This window comes from Carettochelys insculpta, chromosome 2, assembly GCF_033958435.1.
Source record: "Carettochelys insculpta isolate YL-2023 chromosome 2, ASM3395843v1, whole genome shotgun sequence".
In the NCBI taxonomy this organism is placed as follows: Eukaryota; Metazoa; Chordata; order Testudines; family Carettochelyidae; genus Carettochelys; species Carettochelys insculpta.
The window spans coordinates 213,374,875-213,391,639 of NC_134138.1; the positions used below are offsets into that span (position 1 = coordinate 213,374,875).

Here is a 16,765-nt window from a genome sequence, read left to right on the forward strand (position 1 = left end):
CCTGAGTGTGTCTGGGAGGGGCCCTTTAAGGGAGTGGCTTGCTGTTGCCCCGGAAGTGCTAGTTCGCCCTGTGACCCTGTCTGCAGCTGTTCCTGGCACCCTTATGTCGATATGGGCCGCTGTGGTGTGTAGATGCTCCCCTGCAGCGCCTACTTTGATGTAGTGCTGCCCAACGTCGACACTGAACATCGACAGCACCAGCCCTGGAGGACGTGTAGATGCTATTCATCGAAATAGCTTATTTCAATTTCACTACATCGAAATAAGCTATTTCGATGTAGCATCCCCATGTAGACGTAGCTTAGAAGTAACAGCTTTTGCTTTTAAAATGTATACTCTTGACTCAATACAAGATGATTCTAGAAAGATTAAAACAAACATTTTGTGACTCTCCTCAATTGGGAGTATAACGCACTCTGCTACAAAGGCAGAAGAAGCTGCAACAGAATTTCATTGCACCACTTTGGCTGACAGTCAGAGGGACCATAGACACTAAATGCTCTGGTGTATTTCTTAAACCCTACAGGTAGAAACTGATTTCCAGTCGTAGGTGTATACAAATATGAGACAGACATTACTTCTTATACTTTAAATACACAGCTTAAATGCTGCCATAGCCATAAGCAAACATTAAGAAAGCTAAAGCAGTTCTTTTTAGAACAGGGTTTATTTTCATTCATTATGCTTAGGACATATTTTTTAGTCATCTTTGTCTAAAATAGAGCTCATCAGTAATATCTGCAGTAATCTCAATCCACAGGTAGACCAATCAATCAACATTAATGACAAAAACAAAAGTCTATTTTATAACTGAATACAGTAACTCCTTTCTTAACATTATCCTGGTTAATGCTGTTTCATTGCTTATCTACTACAGCATGTGCTTGTTTAAAGCTGTGTGTTGTGCCCTTATAACATCATTTGGCTGCCTGCTTTGTCCACTACTTCAGGATTTTTTGAAAAAACAGCCTGTCCTCATGGGGGGCTTGGAACCAGGCTGTGCTGCAGTCCCCACATTGACTTCTCCAAATTCCTGTAAGGTAGGCAGCTGGGAGCTGCTCTCAGGAGCCTCCTCCTTGCTGTGCAGTGTGGCAGGGCAGGGATAGATGTGTGCTCATGTCAGGATGTCCCTGTCCCCCACAGTCAACCCCCCACTCCATCTCTGCAAAACAGGATACCACAGCCACAGATTCCTGAGTCAGAAGTTGCTGTTCTACTGTACTTCCAAGGGCAGCGTGCTTGAAGTGGAATCAGATACACAAAAATGGATAACGTGCATCTGTCTGCCTCTCTCTCTCCCTCAAACACACACACTGTGTGTGGGTATCTCTCTCTCACACACCTCTGCCTCACATCCCATGGCACTGTGCAGCCACGTCTGCGCCATCTAGCGGAAAGAGTGGTGCACTCCAAGAGAATAGTACGGGTTTACCATTGTGTTCAATTTCTGCAAGGAAGTATTTGCAGCCACTGCTATGTGTCTGTTAGGTTTCCTTCCTCAGTCCCTGCTGCCTTGTAGAGTGTGTGGCTACTTTAACAACATGTTACACCTGGAGGACTCAACTAAGTGCTTGTTCATCATTTAGTAGCAAGAGATAGCTCACCTTCTGACTCCACCAGCCCACCCAGCTTCAAAATCATCATTGCTGCGTATAGAATTAAACTGGTTAAAACTTATACTACAGATTGGGGTGAGCAATGGGGGGGTTGGCCCCCTCCGTGGGGCATGAAATTTCGTAAGTGGGGTGCAGCACAATCGGCTGCTGGGTTTCAGGCTCATTCATCACATTACAATGTTGAAATCTGCTCCTGTTTTTATATTCGTGTATTCACATTTATATACTGATTAATACAATTTTTTCCACTCAACACTTATTTTCTTACATGTGCTGAAAGGGGTTCTTGAATCTAACTGAAATTTCCATTGCTTTAAATTACATTAAACAAGTTGCGGGGTGTGCCATGCAAAGTGCAAGGATGAAAAGTGGGGCCCGACGTAAAAAAGTTTGTTCACCCCTGCTCCAGATCCATATATGGCCTTTGTTTTCAGAAAAAAAGTTTCCCAGGAACCTTGCCACCCCCCATTAACATTAATTCTTATGGGGAAATTGGATTTGTTAAAATCATTTAGTTTAAAGTAGCACTGTTCAAGAACATCACTGCAATGGTAAGCAAGGAGTTACTGTACACATATTTTAAGATACCCCAAATATTGTTTACAGTTGCCTCGATCGCTTTTTATGATAAAAACAGAGCATGGTGAGTCCAGCTGAGTAATAATACATTCATAATATAAAACATCTTGTCACATTTTGTACTGATAGGCTATCCTTCTTTGGAATAAGGGTGTCTCTCCATTGTCAGTAGTTGGAATATTAGCAAGGCACGGACCACAGATTGTGATTCTTTGGATCAAACACTTGGGTCAATATTGTCATACTTGGAAGTCTAGTAATAGCCGTGTACTTCATTGAAGTCCTAAAAAATGCAGCAGTTCAGCATCACTGGAAATAAGGCCTTTTATTTTAGGTGTCAAACTTAAAAATTTTGACACGATTTCTGATTGGGTCAAATTTGCACTAGTCCTTCTCATACCATCGTCCATACAGAGCAGCTGTCACTAAGCTCGAGGATGATCCACTTTTACTCATGAGATAATATTTGTTTTTCCAGCCCAAGTGATCAGCGAAGTCGAGGTTAATATCAGACATCAGCAACAGGGGAAAAATATAGGAAGTACTGAAATTTCCCCACAGCTGAAAATCTATCAAAGCAGTGGCCTCTGACACCTCCTGCCCACAGGTGCTATAGCTAAGGCCCCCACACTTCACTAAGGCACAAACCTGAACATAGTATGTTCCATGTACTGTATGAAGCCCATCAAAGACACCCAAAGCATACAATTCATCAGACAGAGTAAGTCTCTGGTAACTTAAATAACAACAGAGGGTATTGGCACAAACCTGAAGATCCCCTTTAGTTCCTATTACTGGAACAAAACTGAAATTGTCATACATCATCTCACTGTAAAATATGGGAGTGGCTTCTTCATCATCTTTCTGTGCTATTCTGCAGTGGGTCTCTTGTTCTCTCTTACTGCAAACTTGATCATGTAGGTGAAGGCTTGCAAAATTGTTGTGGGGGTATTCAATGCTCTTTCCAGGTCTTACATAGCTCTCCACATAGGATTCATGCTCTTGTGGCATCACGGAGATCTCTGCTACTATAAGTTTGCCATCATGACTTTCCATGTCATGGTAGGTGAACGACTTTAATGGAGTGTATATGCCACTACCCGTCATGCCCAGGGTAGGGTGGTGGATATTAGCTGCCAAAATGCTGATATTAAAAGCAGTTGCAAAAGCTTGCTGAAATTCTACCGCAGATAGGAGCGGCAGCTGGTTCATCCAGGCAGTTGGATACACAATCTGCTTCACGTTGTATTTCTTGATAAGCCTTACCGCGGGCTCATAGAAGAGTATGTCAAAGCAAGTGAAGATGCCAAATTTGCCAGCAAAAGGTGTATCAAAAAGTACACAATCAACCTCTGGAGGTGTATTGAAAGCATATTCAAAATACAGGTTTTGTTTGCGGTATCTAGCTACCAGAGTACCATTGTCATTGAATACCACATCAGTATTAAACTGGTATCTCCCATCAGGTGGGCAAAGAGGATCTCGATACTCACAGGGCTGCTTAGCTCCTATGTTAGCCACTAGGAAAATTTTGCTCCTCAATGCCATGCAGCTCAGTCGCTGAAGAACCTGGAAAAACAGTTTAGGACTAGGTAAGCATGATTATTGCTTTATAAATCATGGTTTATTTCAAACCTTTTGAGATTATTTACTCTGAATTTGCAAAAATATTAAGATTTCAGCATTTGTGGAAAAAATTAAACAGCATACTTGTTTGGTTAAATTGTTGATCAATTGGGGCAGGTCCTTTCTAAAGAAAAGGCACACTATTTCTGACTTGAATTTCTCATGATGTCCAAAACAATTTAGAAACACTTAGATGGGTTTTATTCATACCATTTAGTAACTGAAAAGAAAAACAAAATCTTTGCACCTAAAAGGCCTGATTTTTTCAGAAATGGTCTCCAGCATTGTGGATGCAAATAATGGAGGCCAGATGAAAGCACTCATGACACCATAACTGATTTGCATCTGCAATCAGCTACGAGGAAGCATGATTCTGAGGATCTGCACCTACGAATGCAAATACCTGCTGGTGCAATTGGAGGTTGTGTTGTGACTCAATGGATCCTAAATAACAGAATACTGTAAGCAGCTGGAGAACCTATGGGGCACTGGAACGAACTACAGGTTGAACCTCCCAAAATCAGAGTTCTCTCATCTGGCAGCATCCGTCGTCCAGCAGGACCATGGATGCTACTGTACCAGAAATGCTGGGCGGGTCTGCATACCTAGCCAGAGGCGAGAGCTGGCCAGAGCTGGCCTCCATGAGGCCGAAGTGGCACCAGGCACTTGCAGGGCCGGGACCCTGCAGGCAGCATTTCTGGAGCTGCACAGGCACCCACGGGGCTGAAATCATGCAGACAGCCCTTTCAGGGCTGCACAGGCACTTGAGGGGGTAGAACCATGCTGCACCTAGCCAGGGCTGTGCAAGGCTCCCACGGGGCTGGGACTGCACCAGTCACCTACCAGGTAGGGACTGTGCCAGCAGCCTGGCCAATCCAGAGCCAGGCTCTGGGATGGGGCTGCAGGGCAGTGTGCAGCATCCTGGTCAGGGCTGGAGCTGGCCTCTTCAGGGCCAGTGCTGCAACTGCGGCTCTGGGGCCATGCTGCCAGCCCAGTCTGGGTGGAGTTGATGCCTGAGGCCACGACTGAGACCATATCCAGCATAGGGCTGAAACCAGCCTCTGCAGCTGGAGGTGGGTGGGACAGCGTTGGCCCAGAATGGGTCAAGGTCCAGCAGGAGGTAAGGGTGAGGGGGGAGAGGAGTGGGCAGCAGTCTGGGTGGCTGGAGCAGGGGACCTCACTTTGTCTGGCAAATTCTCTTGTCCGGGCCAGTCAGGTCCTGAAGGAGGTACAACCTGTAGTACTTCTTGTTTTTTAATAAGGACAACTGACGAAGCAATAAAGACAAATTACTGATTTTCATTTTGGACCATGAAATGTGTTAAATAAATATCCTTAATTTCATTCAGTTTGTTCCAAGGAAATATTTAGCAGTGATGCCTCTATGAAAAGGTCTCCTTCTCCGCTGTAAGTCTTTTATTGGCCATTCTGGGGAAAGCATATGTATCCTTGGCTCAATTATATTTGGATTTATTTATATTTATATTAATCTATTTTCTGAACACTAGTAAAATACTAGTAAAATACTTGTAAAAAATGCTAGTAAAATACTTGTAAAAATTTACACATTACACTAAAGTTGTGTTGGATCACAAATAACTATGGATGGGAACAGAATGAGCAAGTCTTTGGGTTGCTTCACTCCTCTTCTTGAAAACAAAGCTATTAAGGCATTATCTTTTATATTTAACAGTTAAAGAAAAGTGCCTGTTGTTCCCACATGCGTATCTCAATGACTTCATTTCATGTGTTTATAATTTTTTTTCCTAGTTGCTAGCCTTGTAATCTCAACCTGGGATCTGTGTTGCATGTATCTCCAGGAATAAAGATTCAACATAGCAAATTATGCCCTCAGTTATACCTGGGATTCACCCTGTCTTTGAAATCTGTGTCATTAATATTTGTGCAACCCTATTAATTCTTGTATCAGAAGGTAGAATCTGGTGGTGCAATTGGAGCATAATTAACAATTTTTTGCACATGCCAGAATAGACTCCACTGCATACATGCTCATTCCTTCTTTCTCTCTGTTGTGCCAACTGCTGCAGGGCAAATGGGAGTCAAAAGTAGCTAAAGCATATTTGTGTTACTCGAGCTGGCAGGTACAATTCTGTATTTATGTAAGGAGTGAAATGTGAGTGGAAAGATACTATTTTATATTAGTTTTAAATGTACTCTCAATAATTGAATCCATTTCAAAGCAATCTGACATTCTTAAGAGTCAGAAAATTCATTTACTAATGTAAACTATGGCCATATCCTGTTCGTTTTCCAACCAAGTTGTCACACTGAAGTCACTGATCAGTTTTATCTTTGATCTACTTCTATTAATTTCAGCAGCATTACAAGGATTGTGGCCCATTATGTTTATCTGCGTAAATATGATCTGTATGGAACCAGACATATTAATTAGGCCATCCATTGTACACAAACATTATTATTTTTGAGCTATTTCTGGTGATTCTGATAACGTTCTTTAGTTTCAAAAAACATGAGGGAACAATGAAAGCTACCACTGAATTGGAATGTTTAATCTACTGCATTGATTGCCTTCAGTAAAACCATAAATAATGAAAACAAAAAAGCAGTAAAGTAGCACTTTAAAGACTAACAAAATAATTTATTAGGTGAGCTTTCATGGGACAGACCCACTTCTTCAGACCATAGCCGTACCAGAACAGACTCAATATTTAGGACACAGAGAATCAAAAATAGTAATCAAGGTTGACAAGTTAGAAAAAAAATTATCAAGGTGAGCAAATCAGAGAGTAAAGGGGCAGTGGCGGGGAAGGAGTGTGTCTACAGGGAAACTGTTGATACATCTCTTACGTATCACCTGTGGAATCAGTTTTGCTTACATAAAGTAAGACACTGATTTCAATTACATTGGTATAAATTCAGAATAATTCTTTAAGGTAACAGAGAAACTCCGTAAATAGGGAGTGACTGAGACCATTCTGGTCCTTATGAAATATTTTCTTAGTTACTTCTTTAAATTAGCACTTATTACATTTGAAGAACTGCTTGGCTCCTGCTGCTCATTCCCCATCTAGAGTATAAATCCTCTGCTGTTCACTATGCTGCCACAGTGCACAATTTTAAAACCTATACCTCTGTATCGCCAAACAGATCTGGCTCTCTGCATGGATTCCATTTTACAGATCGAGGACATGGAACAAACTCCAAATAAGGGTAAATTGTCTCTCTTGTGAAGTTGAAGCCATGGATTCCATCTTCAGGAAATACAATGATCTGTGCCCCCTAAAAGAAAAATAAAGACATAGCTTGAACCCAAAACAGCATGTGGGGAAAAGTGATCCAAAGTTAAAGAGCAAAGCAAAATGGAATCGCTGTTGGAGGAGAGGTTTCATGCAAACAAAAGTGACAATAATGTGAATGTGTTGATTTGACCATACTCTTGTGAAAGGATTTCCTGCCTTTTTTAGGTAGCATTATAGAAAGTAGTTAAAGCTATTTATTTCAAAATGCAAATTAACCTATACATCAGCAGCCATCTTACACAGAAGACAAGGGTCAAATTAGATGGAAAAAATGGCAATACTCACTCAAACTCCACTCACAAAGTAAACACAGCCCACTAGGCACCAAAATAAGGCATCATTCACAGTAGATTGTGTGATCTCTTGACCCATCCTCAGAATGTTAGTATGAGAGCTCCATGGGGTGTGCCAGAGAGGACCTTCATGCAGTCTTTCTGGGCACATCCCTTGTAGTAGAGGATCTTGGGCCTCTGTTTCTATCCAATTAACCAAACCGTTGTGAACTTTCATTCTGTGGCTAAGGTTTCCTTCCCTTTCCCTGGCTTTCCCAAACTCTAGGTACAGATGATCCTCCTTCAGCCTGCTGTCCAATGCTGCTTTACAGTTCATTCTGAAAAGTAAATATAGGCTGAAACTTTCTAGTCCGGCACTTTCTCATCTGGCAACATTCGTAATGCAGCATGATTTTAGTTAGCCAGATGACCATTCATCATGGCTTTGGCCATGTTCCCTATGGTCCAATAAAGTTTGTTACAGTCACCAGTCCTGGCTCTCTGCATCTTATGCTGTTATTTTGCTGTAATGTAAGGAATGAGCCAGCAGGAACTAAATGCTGCTGAAGGCTGGGAGGAATGTGTCTCCCAGAGATAATTTGCATGAGAATGCAAAGGTGTGCATATGTGATACCTTGCAAACAAAGACTGATGGGTAGCAAGAAAGCAATGAGATTTTTGTCTATTGTGAACACATTGTTGTAAAATCACAATTTATGCTAACACTCAGTATAAGAATTGTGAAATCTCACCAATGCGCCAAGTCATTGTGGAGGACAGGGCAGTCGTTATAACTGCATAAAACATGGATTACACAGGGCTCCCTGGTTTAAAGCATTGTAAAGCAGATAGGGAGGGATACAGGTGGAATCAGCTACTTGACTGCCTTGGTCATATAGCTATAAGCCTTTTTTAACTAGTCCTCCCCACCTGTTAAAAAAATAGAGCTGGATACAAGTGTTTTTTTATGAGACTTCACTTTGATGGATATCAAGAACTGAAATCACAGGGTTTTGCCTCAGGCCAGACCCACAGCAGTGGATGGCTGGTAGGAGGAGCAGTGGGCAGATTAACAGCGCGACTGGTGGGTGGCTGGTAGGAGGAGCAGTGGACAGCATGACCGGTGGTCGGTAGGAGGAGCAGCAGACAGATGGAAAGTGCAACTGGCCGACGGCTGGTAGGAGCAAGCAGAATGCTGGACCAGCGCAAAGGTGGCATTGTCTCAGGTTTCATGAGGGAATGCATCAGCGTGAGGTGTCAGTGCCCACATGGACTGGACCAAGTTGTAAGTGGGGTATTTGAACTGCGGGGTGCAGAAAAAGTTGGGTGTGTGGATTGGCTGTTTACAGTATTGGACTGGTGAGCCCGAGGGGCCAAGAACATTGCTCAATGCATTTGAGCTGGGACAGTTACTTGAGGATTGGTTATGAACTCTCGGTGTGATAATTTTCCCAAGCTTATGCTAATTGACTTTTCTGCCTCTTTTACTAAAAGTCCTTTTCTACACTCAGACTCTGGGCTTGCAAATGGGGAAGCATTGCCTCTGCAAGGCGCCCAGGGTGTGTGACGTTCCCAGGCTACTGAGTGGGGGCTTGAGCCGGTTCTGTGTGAGATGGATTAAAAAGGAGCCCCTAGATGCTGAACCCGGTCCTGGTTGCTGTCAATTCCTTCTGGCAGAAGGATTTCAGTAATTTACCCCAAACGTCTTCTACGAGGCCAGTAAGCAGTGGAAGTGTTGGTAACACTGCTAGACAACATTGAACTCCTGTGGTCCGGCAAATTCTCTCATTCGGCACTGGTCAGATCCCACAGATGCCAGACTAGAGAGGTTCAACCTGTAGTAGCAGATAGCAAGGGAAGCATTGTCACAAAAGACATGTGGCTTATTTTGTTTCTCCCCAGCCAAGCAGCAGATTTACTCCTCCAAACTCTCTCTCTCCCTGGGAGCACAAAAACAAAACCTCAATTTCTCTCACCCAGCAATACACAATGCTGTTCACTGTACTAGTTCCTATTGTATTAAAGGTTTGTACTGAATTTTTGGATATCTATTCAAGTTATAGAATCAACCCTATAAACAGAGCAGCTCCCTATCAGAAGTGAAGGAAAGGATTAATGTTCTGTGGGCTGTTTGAATAAAGGTCTAGGAAAGATAAGAGTTGTCATGACACTTGAGAGGGTTTTTTGATTAAGCGACCGGGTGGGCGCTAAATTCTTAAATATAAATGGAAAAGATCTTTTTTTTTTTTTTTAATAATAATGGTAGGTCTTTTTTTCCCCAAAACTTGAGTAGCTGAAGTTAAGTACCTTCATAACTGGCCTGATTTTCAGAGCTGCTGAAGTTAGTAAGTCTCGCTGGCTCTTCAGGCTATTCAAAAAACAAATCACTTGTTTAGGTGCCAAGTATCAGACGATGAACATCTGATGAAGTGAGTCTTTGCTCACGAAAGCTCATACTCAAAACTCTTCTGTTAGTCTATAAGGTGCCACAGGACCCTTCGTTGCTTGTTTAGGTACGTAAATATAGGCTTAGTTGTCTTAACTTTAGGCATCTGAGTTTGAAAAGATGGTTCCCAATAATTGGAACTTGTTATATACAACTTAAGATGGCCACTAAGCTGTGAATGTATCATCTGACCTGTTCAGCTGCAGCTATTACTTGCTCTTCATATATATCTAGGTTTCTGTTCATCAACTCTAATGCAGCGTGTCGATCAGTCAGGGCTGCTGGGTTCGGACTCAGTATAGATGGATGTTCATACACAGCAGCAACATAATGTCCTTCTTTGTGAACTTCTGCTGAGGCAACTTGATAGCAGAAAAGGAAAAGAAAAACCATACTATAGGCTTCCAACATGACCTTTGTACGTAAATCTGCAATGAAACAGACAAGACGAAAACATTTGAAATAATACCAGGATTTAAAATTTCAGACTCCTACCTGTGATTTATTAATAGTGACAGCCAAATTCAGACTGTAACAATATGAACCTAAAGGGTTCCTGCCCTCCCCACCATGTTCCCGGATAAATATTGCTTCTAAACTTCATATTAGCCTGTGTCTCAGGTGATCCTTCAGCGTACCATTTTTACTTCCATTGCAAATATGTTTGCAATAATTTTCTTGCTCAATTTCCAACCTAAGTCTGTGCACCTATCCTTGCATTTACGGAGATGCATTCATCAACAAATGAACAGAGAGTTCCTGAAGGAATCAGACTGAGGACTTCCAGAATGACCCTGCATGTTTTAAAGTAGATAATATATGTAGACTAAATCTCCTTTGATTCGGTGAAGTCTTGCATAAATGGTTAAGAAAAATGCTGCCAGTAGCTCACACTGATACTGCTGCTTTTTATTACAGGCATAAAAGATATGCTGCCCATAAAAGCAGTAGATACATTTATTTCTGCTCTTGCTATACTCAGATGAGTTGTACTTTTGCCTGTTTCTCTCAGTGGAGGGAAGAGAATGCAGTTTTGACGTTCTAGGTGCTAAAATATCTGCTAGTAGCAATTTGAAGGTATTGCAGCAATGTAACAAATCCAAATTAGTAACTTGTGACTGTGAATCACTGAGCTCTCATTCTTTCTCTTAATGCCATATTTCTCTTCCTGTCAAACTCCCACAACACAACTACTGATTGGTTGTATGGCATTAGGCAAATCACTATACCTTTCTGGCAGACTTCTCATCTGTAATGTAAATAAAACACACTCCAACCACACCTCGCTGGAAGGATTAAATACACGTTGGACCTCCATGGTCCAGCACCCTCAAGACCTGACTGGTCCTGAACCAGGGAGTTTGCTGAAACAGGGGTTTAATGCCAGCCCCTCTGCTATCGGCCAGCAGGCTATGCTCCTGGCTGCCACCCACTGGCTCCCTGCACTGGACTCGAGGCTCCAATCCCACACCCTACTGGCTGATCTCTGGCCCTGGCCCAGGCCCCCAACCTCAGCCACTGGCTGCAGGCTGCCAGGCTCCACTTCTGGCTACCAGCTCAGGCTGCCAGGCTCCAGCCCCCAGCCCTCTACTGTCAGCCCCAGCCAGTTTCCACTGCCAGTCACTGGATCTCAGTCCCCAGCCTCAGCCAGAACTTGCTGCCCATTGGGGCTCCCATTACTGGCTGGGCTCCACTGCTGGCCACTGGCTTCTAGCCCCAGCTGTGCTCCTGCTGCCTGCCTCCAGCCAGGCTCCAGCTTTGGCCCCTAAGCTCCACTCACAGCTGCTGGCCCCCAGCCCTAGGCACCTCTCCCAGCTGTGGTCTGGCTCTCTAGTCGGGCAACATCTGTGGTACTACTGCACCAAAGCACTCACCAGATTCCCAACAATGCCAGATGTTGCCAGACCAGCATAACCTGGATAAGAGAGGTCTAACCTGTAACTAGTTATTTTCTCTCACATCCTTCTAACACATGAAGCAGTATAAAAGAGTGACTTTTTTTTTTCTTATGAAGCAGGTCTTTGCCTACAAATACTTATACTCCAAAATACTGGTTAGTCAGAAAGGTGCCACAAGGCTACTTCTTGGTTTTGAAGATACAAACTAATTCGGCTACCCCTCTGATACTTTCTTCTATTAACTTTATACTTTTCTTTCTATAACTTTACAAAAACAATATGGTCGTGCTGACACTGTGTATCTGGCACTATGATGCCTGCGACTGAGCAGTGAACTTCTTTGAGCTATATTGGGCTGCAGGGGGCTCACTTGAACAACAGATATTGTACACTTGATTTACTGACATCTCTTTATGTCTTTTCCACGGGCATTCTTCAGTTAAGCTACATAAAAGCACAATAAAAACATACCAAAACTTTGATAAAAAGCAGTCAAGTGGCACTTTAAAGACTAACAAAATAATTCACTAGGTGAGCTTTCGTGGGACAGACCCACTTCTTCAGACCAGAAGTGGGTCTGTCTCACGAAAGCCCACCTAATAAATTATTTTGTTACTCTTTAAAGTGCTACTTGACTGCTTTTTTGTTTTGATAGCATATAGACTAGCACGGCTTTCTCTCTATTACTACAAAACTTTGATCTTACTCCTAATAGACGTTGGGAGAGATGTGATTTGCTAAAATCATTTTTAAAAGAAAAGCGCAGTAATAAAATTGGTGACAATTTTTTCCGCATTATGATTAATTTTATTTGCTTTGAAAGAGAACACAGAAAATCTAATTTATGCATACAGAAAAAATAGCAGATTCATTTGCCTTAACTTTAAAATTATGAAAGAATTGGTACACAGACAGTAGGTCCTACAGCAAATAACAGATGTGATTCTCCACTGCCTTCTGTAGCTATCTGAATCTTCACAAAGTGGGTGCAAAATGCTGCCAAATAAGTTATTTTATCTATTACAGAAGCTGTGGCATTTAACATTCACTTTCTAAAGTTGTAAATAGCTACTCAAGATATCAAGAAGGAATAAACTGGACTCTTCGCTTTTTAGAGTGCCTGCAAAATTCACACTATTTTATTCACTACATTTGAGTCATATTTCTTTCCTTAAAAAAGACAACTTTTTTATTTTTTACATGTTATCAGAACCAAAACTGCTATTTCAGAGGGATGTGTATTGTAAGCCAAAGTGTAATTTAAAATCTTTTCTATCCGGTGATGGAAAGAGCTAAGCTTGGATTTTCAGATGCCAGACTGAATTTCCTTCACGTTTTATAACAATTATATTTTGTCTTGCAAACTGAGCAGATTTGGCTTGCAAGGCTCTGACAGTAAATATGAAAATTTTTAGATTCATTTTTCAAAATATAGTTTTAAACTGGAAAATATAAATGTACACTTCAACTGTAATATTCCCACAGTTACTTAAAATGATTAAGGGTTTGGAACGGGTCCCATATGAGGAGAGGCTAGAGAGACTGGGACTTTTCAGTCTAGAAAAGAGGAGACTGAGGGGAGATATGATAGAGGTATATAAAATCATGAATGGTGTGGAGAAAGTGAATACAGAAAAGTTATTTACTTGTTCCCATAATATAAGAACTAGAGGACACCAAATGAAATTAATGGGTAGCAGGTTCAAAACTAATAAAAGAAAGATTTTCTTCACACAGCGCACAGTCAATCTGTGGAACTCCTTACCAGAGGATGTTGTAAAGGCCAGGACTCTAACAGAGTTTAAAAAAGAGTTCGACAAATATTTGGAGGTTAGGTCCATAGATGGCTATTAGCAAGGGGTAAGGTATGGTGCCTAGCCTTTTGTCGAAGGCGGGAGATGGATGGCGGGAGACAAATCGCTCGATCATTGTCTTCGGTTCACCTCCTCTGGGGCACCAGGCATTGGCTACTGTCGGCAGACAGGATACTGGGCTAGATGGACCTTTGCTCTGACCAGTATGGCCGTTCTTATGTTCACAGTCTTACTGGGCAAGAGTGCCTAGGCCAATGTCAAACTCCCTAGTCTACATCTGCAGGGCACGCTAAGCTAGGGTTTTGGTTCAGGTTTAAGCACAAGTCCTTCCATCCACATACAAATCAGTCTGGCTTGGGTTAGTAAGCACTCAGAACTCAAGTTCCAACACCCTGCTAGAGGGGAGGATTGGAGGTGGAGTCCTGCTCTGGCTCAAGTCCATCCGTATCATTTCATTGGATGTAGTTGCAGCCGCAACTCAGCTAGTCAGTCCAGTGTAGAGAAGTTGTTAGCATAACTGAGAGCCATGGGTCCAGCAGTTGTAAATTCAGGATGACAATGCAGTGTGGATGCTTAAGTGTGGGGGTAGAAACACCTAGTGTACAAGCATGAGTCCCACAGACCCAGGCTTAGTCTGCACCATAGCAACTCTTATGGTTCCAGGATAGGGGGTGTGAGGACAAAATTTTGGTGGCTTCACAGTGAGGCCACAAACTCTTGCTAGTGATTGCTCTCACTTTTTTCTAAAATATGTAATTAGCTTTAAGTAAACGGATACACACATATGCATGTCCAAATTACTGTAATTTGTATATTTCTCTGGTAAGTCTGTTAATACTACTTTTAACATCATTTTTCACCACATAGTTACTCAGTCCCACAACACCTGGGGACACATTAAATTCTGCACCGGGAAGCTGGGGGAGACAGCAGGAATGGGGTGATTGGGGTTGGTGAGCCAGGGGAACCTGGGGCCAGAGCCTGATGCTTTATAGTCAAACCCCAAAACTCTGTGGCTGAAGAATGGAGCTCAAAGCTGAGTGGCCAGAGCCTGCAGCCACATACCTGGAATGCAGGGGATAAAGCCTAAAGCTATAGTGCTTCAGGAGTGAAACCCAGTGCCTGACTGTACTACCCACAGAAAGGTGGGGGAACTTACCAGCTCCCTGCTCTTCCAGTGTTGTGTACTGCAGCTGTCACCAGAGAAGGCAAGGTCAAACCCTTGCTTGCAGCCTTAGCAGACAAATGTCAAGGCTAGTGCTATGCTCACCCCTACTGCTTGCAGCTTGATGCAAATGAGCAGCCTTGAAAATTCAAAATGGCTGCTCATTTGCATACTCAAGCAACTCGTTTGCATATTCACAGCACATAACAAGCAGTGAAGACTTCGTTCTGCCAACAAAAAAAACCCTGTCAGCAGCCTCTTATCCCTGATTTTTCTTTTTTTTCATACTTTCACACGAAGAGAACAATAGCATTGGAGAAAGGTATAAAGAGGGCCCCAGGATTCCTCCATCTTTTGTCTTTACACTTATTTTCTAACTCACTGTTCACAGTAAAATCTCTAATTATTGATAACATCAACATTAATGTGCCTTTCACCACTTTAAATACATTATGTCTTGCTAAGTAATGGGGCTTAAGAACAGGGTCTGCATGTTTTAGAGACTTGTCTGATCATGAACAAGTTACTTAATTTCTCTCTGCCTCAATTTCCTTCGGGGTTGTGAGGCTAAATTAAAGTTTGTAAAGTAACTTTGACAGCAGTATGGAAATAGAAAGTATTAAGTAAAAACAGTGTACTTGCCCTTTTCTGAACCTTTTCTAACATGAATATATCTTTTTTGAGGTGAGGAGACCACATCTGCACGCAGTAGTCAAGATGTGGGTGTACCATACTTTTATACAGTGGAAATAAGATATTCGTCTTATTTTCTACCCCTTTTTAAATTATTTCTAACATCCTATTTGCTTTACTGACTGCCGCTACACACTGTGTGGATGTTTTCAGAGAACTATCCACTATAATTCCAAAATCCCTTTCCTGATCTGTTGTGGTTACACCAGCGAGTTTGTTCAACAAAACCCGTGTTTTGTTGACAAAACTCCTTACACGTCCACAGATAAAATGCATTTTGTCGACAGTCTGTTGACAAAACTTGGCACTTCTGCCAACAACCTTCTGCCTCTCCCAGATGAAGAGCCTTTGTCAACAAATTCTATTGACAAAAGTGCTGTGTGGATGCTCTAGGGGGTCCTTCTGTTGCCAAGAAGGTCTTCCAGCACAGTGGGCAATTCTGTCTGCTGTGCTACCAGTCAGCTGCTGAGTTGAGAGAGCAGCCAGGGAGTCCAGCTACTCTGTTGACAGACAAGCTCACTTTTTTGATCTGCTTTTGTGTATGGCTGCACTCTTTCAATGGACGTTTTGTCAGAAAAACCTCTTCCAACAGTAACTTCTGTCAACAGATGCTTCCAGTATAGCTGTAGGCTAAGAGTACATCCTCTATGCTGTGAGTGTGCAAAGCTGGGGAACTGTCGGGCGTGAGATTTTGTAAGTGGGGAGGTAGTGCAATCTGCTGCTGGTTGTCAGGCTCATACATTTCATTAAGAATCTGGAAAAGTTACTGTTTCTAGGTATGTGACTTCACATTTATATACCAAATGATAACGTGTTTATATTCCACTTATTTTCTTACACCTGCCAAAAGGGTTTTTTTTTTATATCAGCATCACTGTCATTGCCTTCTGTTTCGGTTACACCAGACAGGTGGGGTTGCTAATTGCACAAATGAAAAGTGGGGTCCACGTGAAATTTTTTTCTCACAATCTACTCTACACGGCTATAAAGCCCCAGGGCACTGACTCGGAACGTGCCTCAGCTGAGCTGGCCTCGCAGCAGGAGCCCCCTGAGCTTAACGCTAGCAGCCAGCGCCCTGCTCTGAGACCCTCACAGGTGGGACCTCGGAGCCCGCGCACCACCCCCAGGGCAATACTGCAGCCCGAGGACAGCCGCAGCCCCGCACTGACTGCCACGACCCCTCCACGGCGCTACCTGGAGACACGGGAGCGCAGCTCATCACCTCAGGCTGAGACTGAGCGCGGTCCTGAGCGCCAAGGCGGCTGCACAACGGCTCCTATTCCCGGCTGCGGACAGCACCTCCCTCAGCATCAGCCTATCGGCTATCGGCCACCGGCCCCCTCCGCCTACCCTCCCCTCGGCTCTCGCGCAGCAG

General features: G+C 42.9%; 1 protein-coding gene across 2 annotated transcripts; it reads right to left on the bottom strand.

The window, feature by feature from the left end:
* Positions 1-666: 666 nt before the first annotated feature.
* Positions 667-16,746, bottom strand: BTD (biotinidase). Of its 2 annotated transcripts, none has more exons than XM_074986137.1 (4): positions 16,585-16,746; positions 10,013-10,248; positions 6,933-7,082; positions 667-3,764 (listed from the first exon to the last, which is right to left on the bottom strand). In XM_074986137.1, exons 1-4 carry the CDS (start codon positions 16,607-16,609, stop codon positions 2,580-2,582), a joined length of 1,596 nt encoding a protein of 531 aa, XP_074842238.1. In that variant the 5' UTR covers positions 16,610-16,746; the 3' UTR covers positions 667-2,579. The 2 variants fall into 2 exon arrangements, with proteins under 2 accessions (XP_074842238.1, XP_074842239.1); XM_074986138.1 differs by having other exon boundaries at positions 16,613-16,721.
* Positions 16,747-16,765: the final 19 nt, after the last annotated feature.

What these genes read in the sequence shown, in the direction of transcription:
- BTD (XM_074986137.1), bottom strand. Translation starts at nt 16,609, where the DNA reads ATGAGCTGCGCTCCCGTGTCTCCAG. An exon ending in TAATAGCTGCAGCTGAACAG is followed by an intron (nt 7,083 to 10,012) that starts GTCAGATGATAC and finishes TTTTTCTTTTAG; the next exon opens with GGGGCACAGATCATTGTATT. An exon ending in ATCTGTTTGGCGATACAGAG is followed by an intron (nt 3,765 to 6,932) that starts GTATAGGTTTTA and finishes CTGTTTTTCCAG; the next exon opens with GTTCTTCAGCGACTGAGCTG.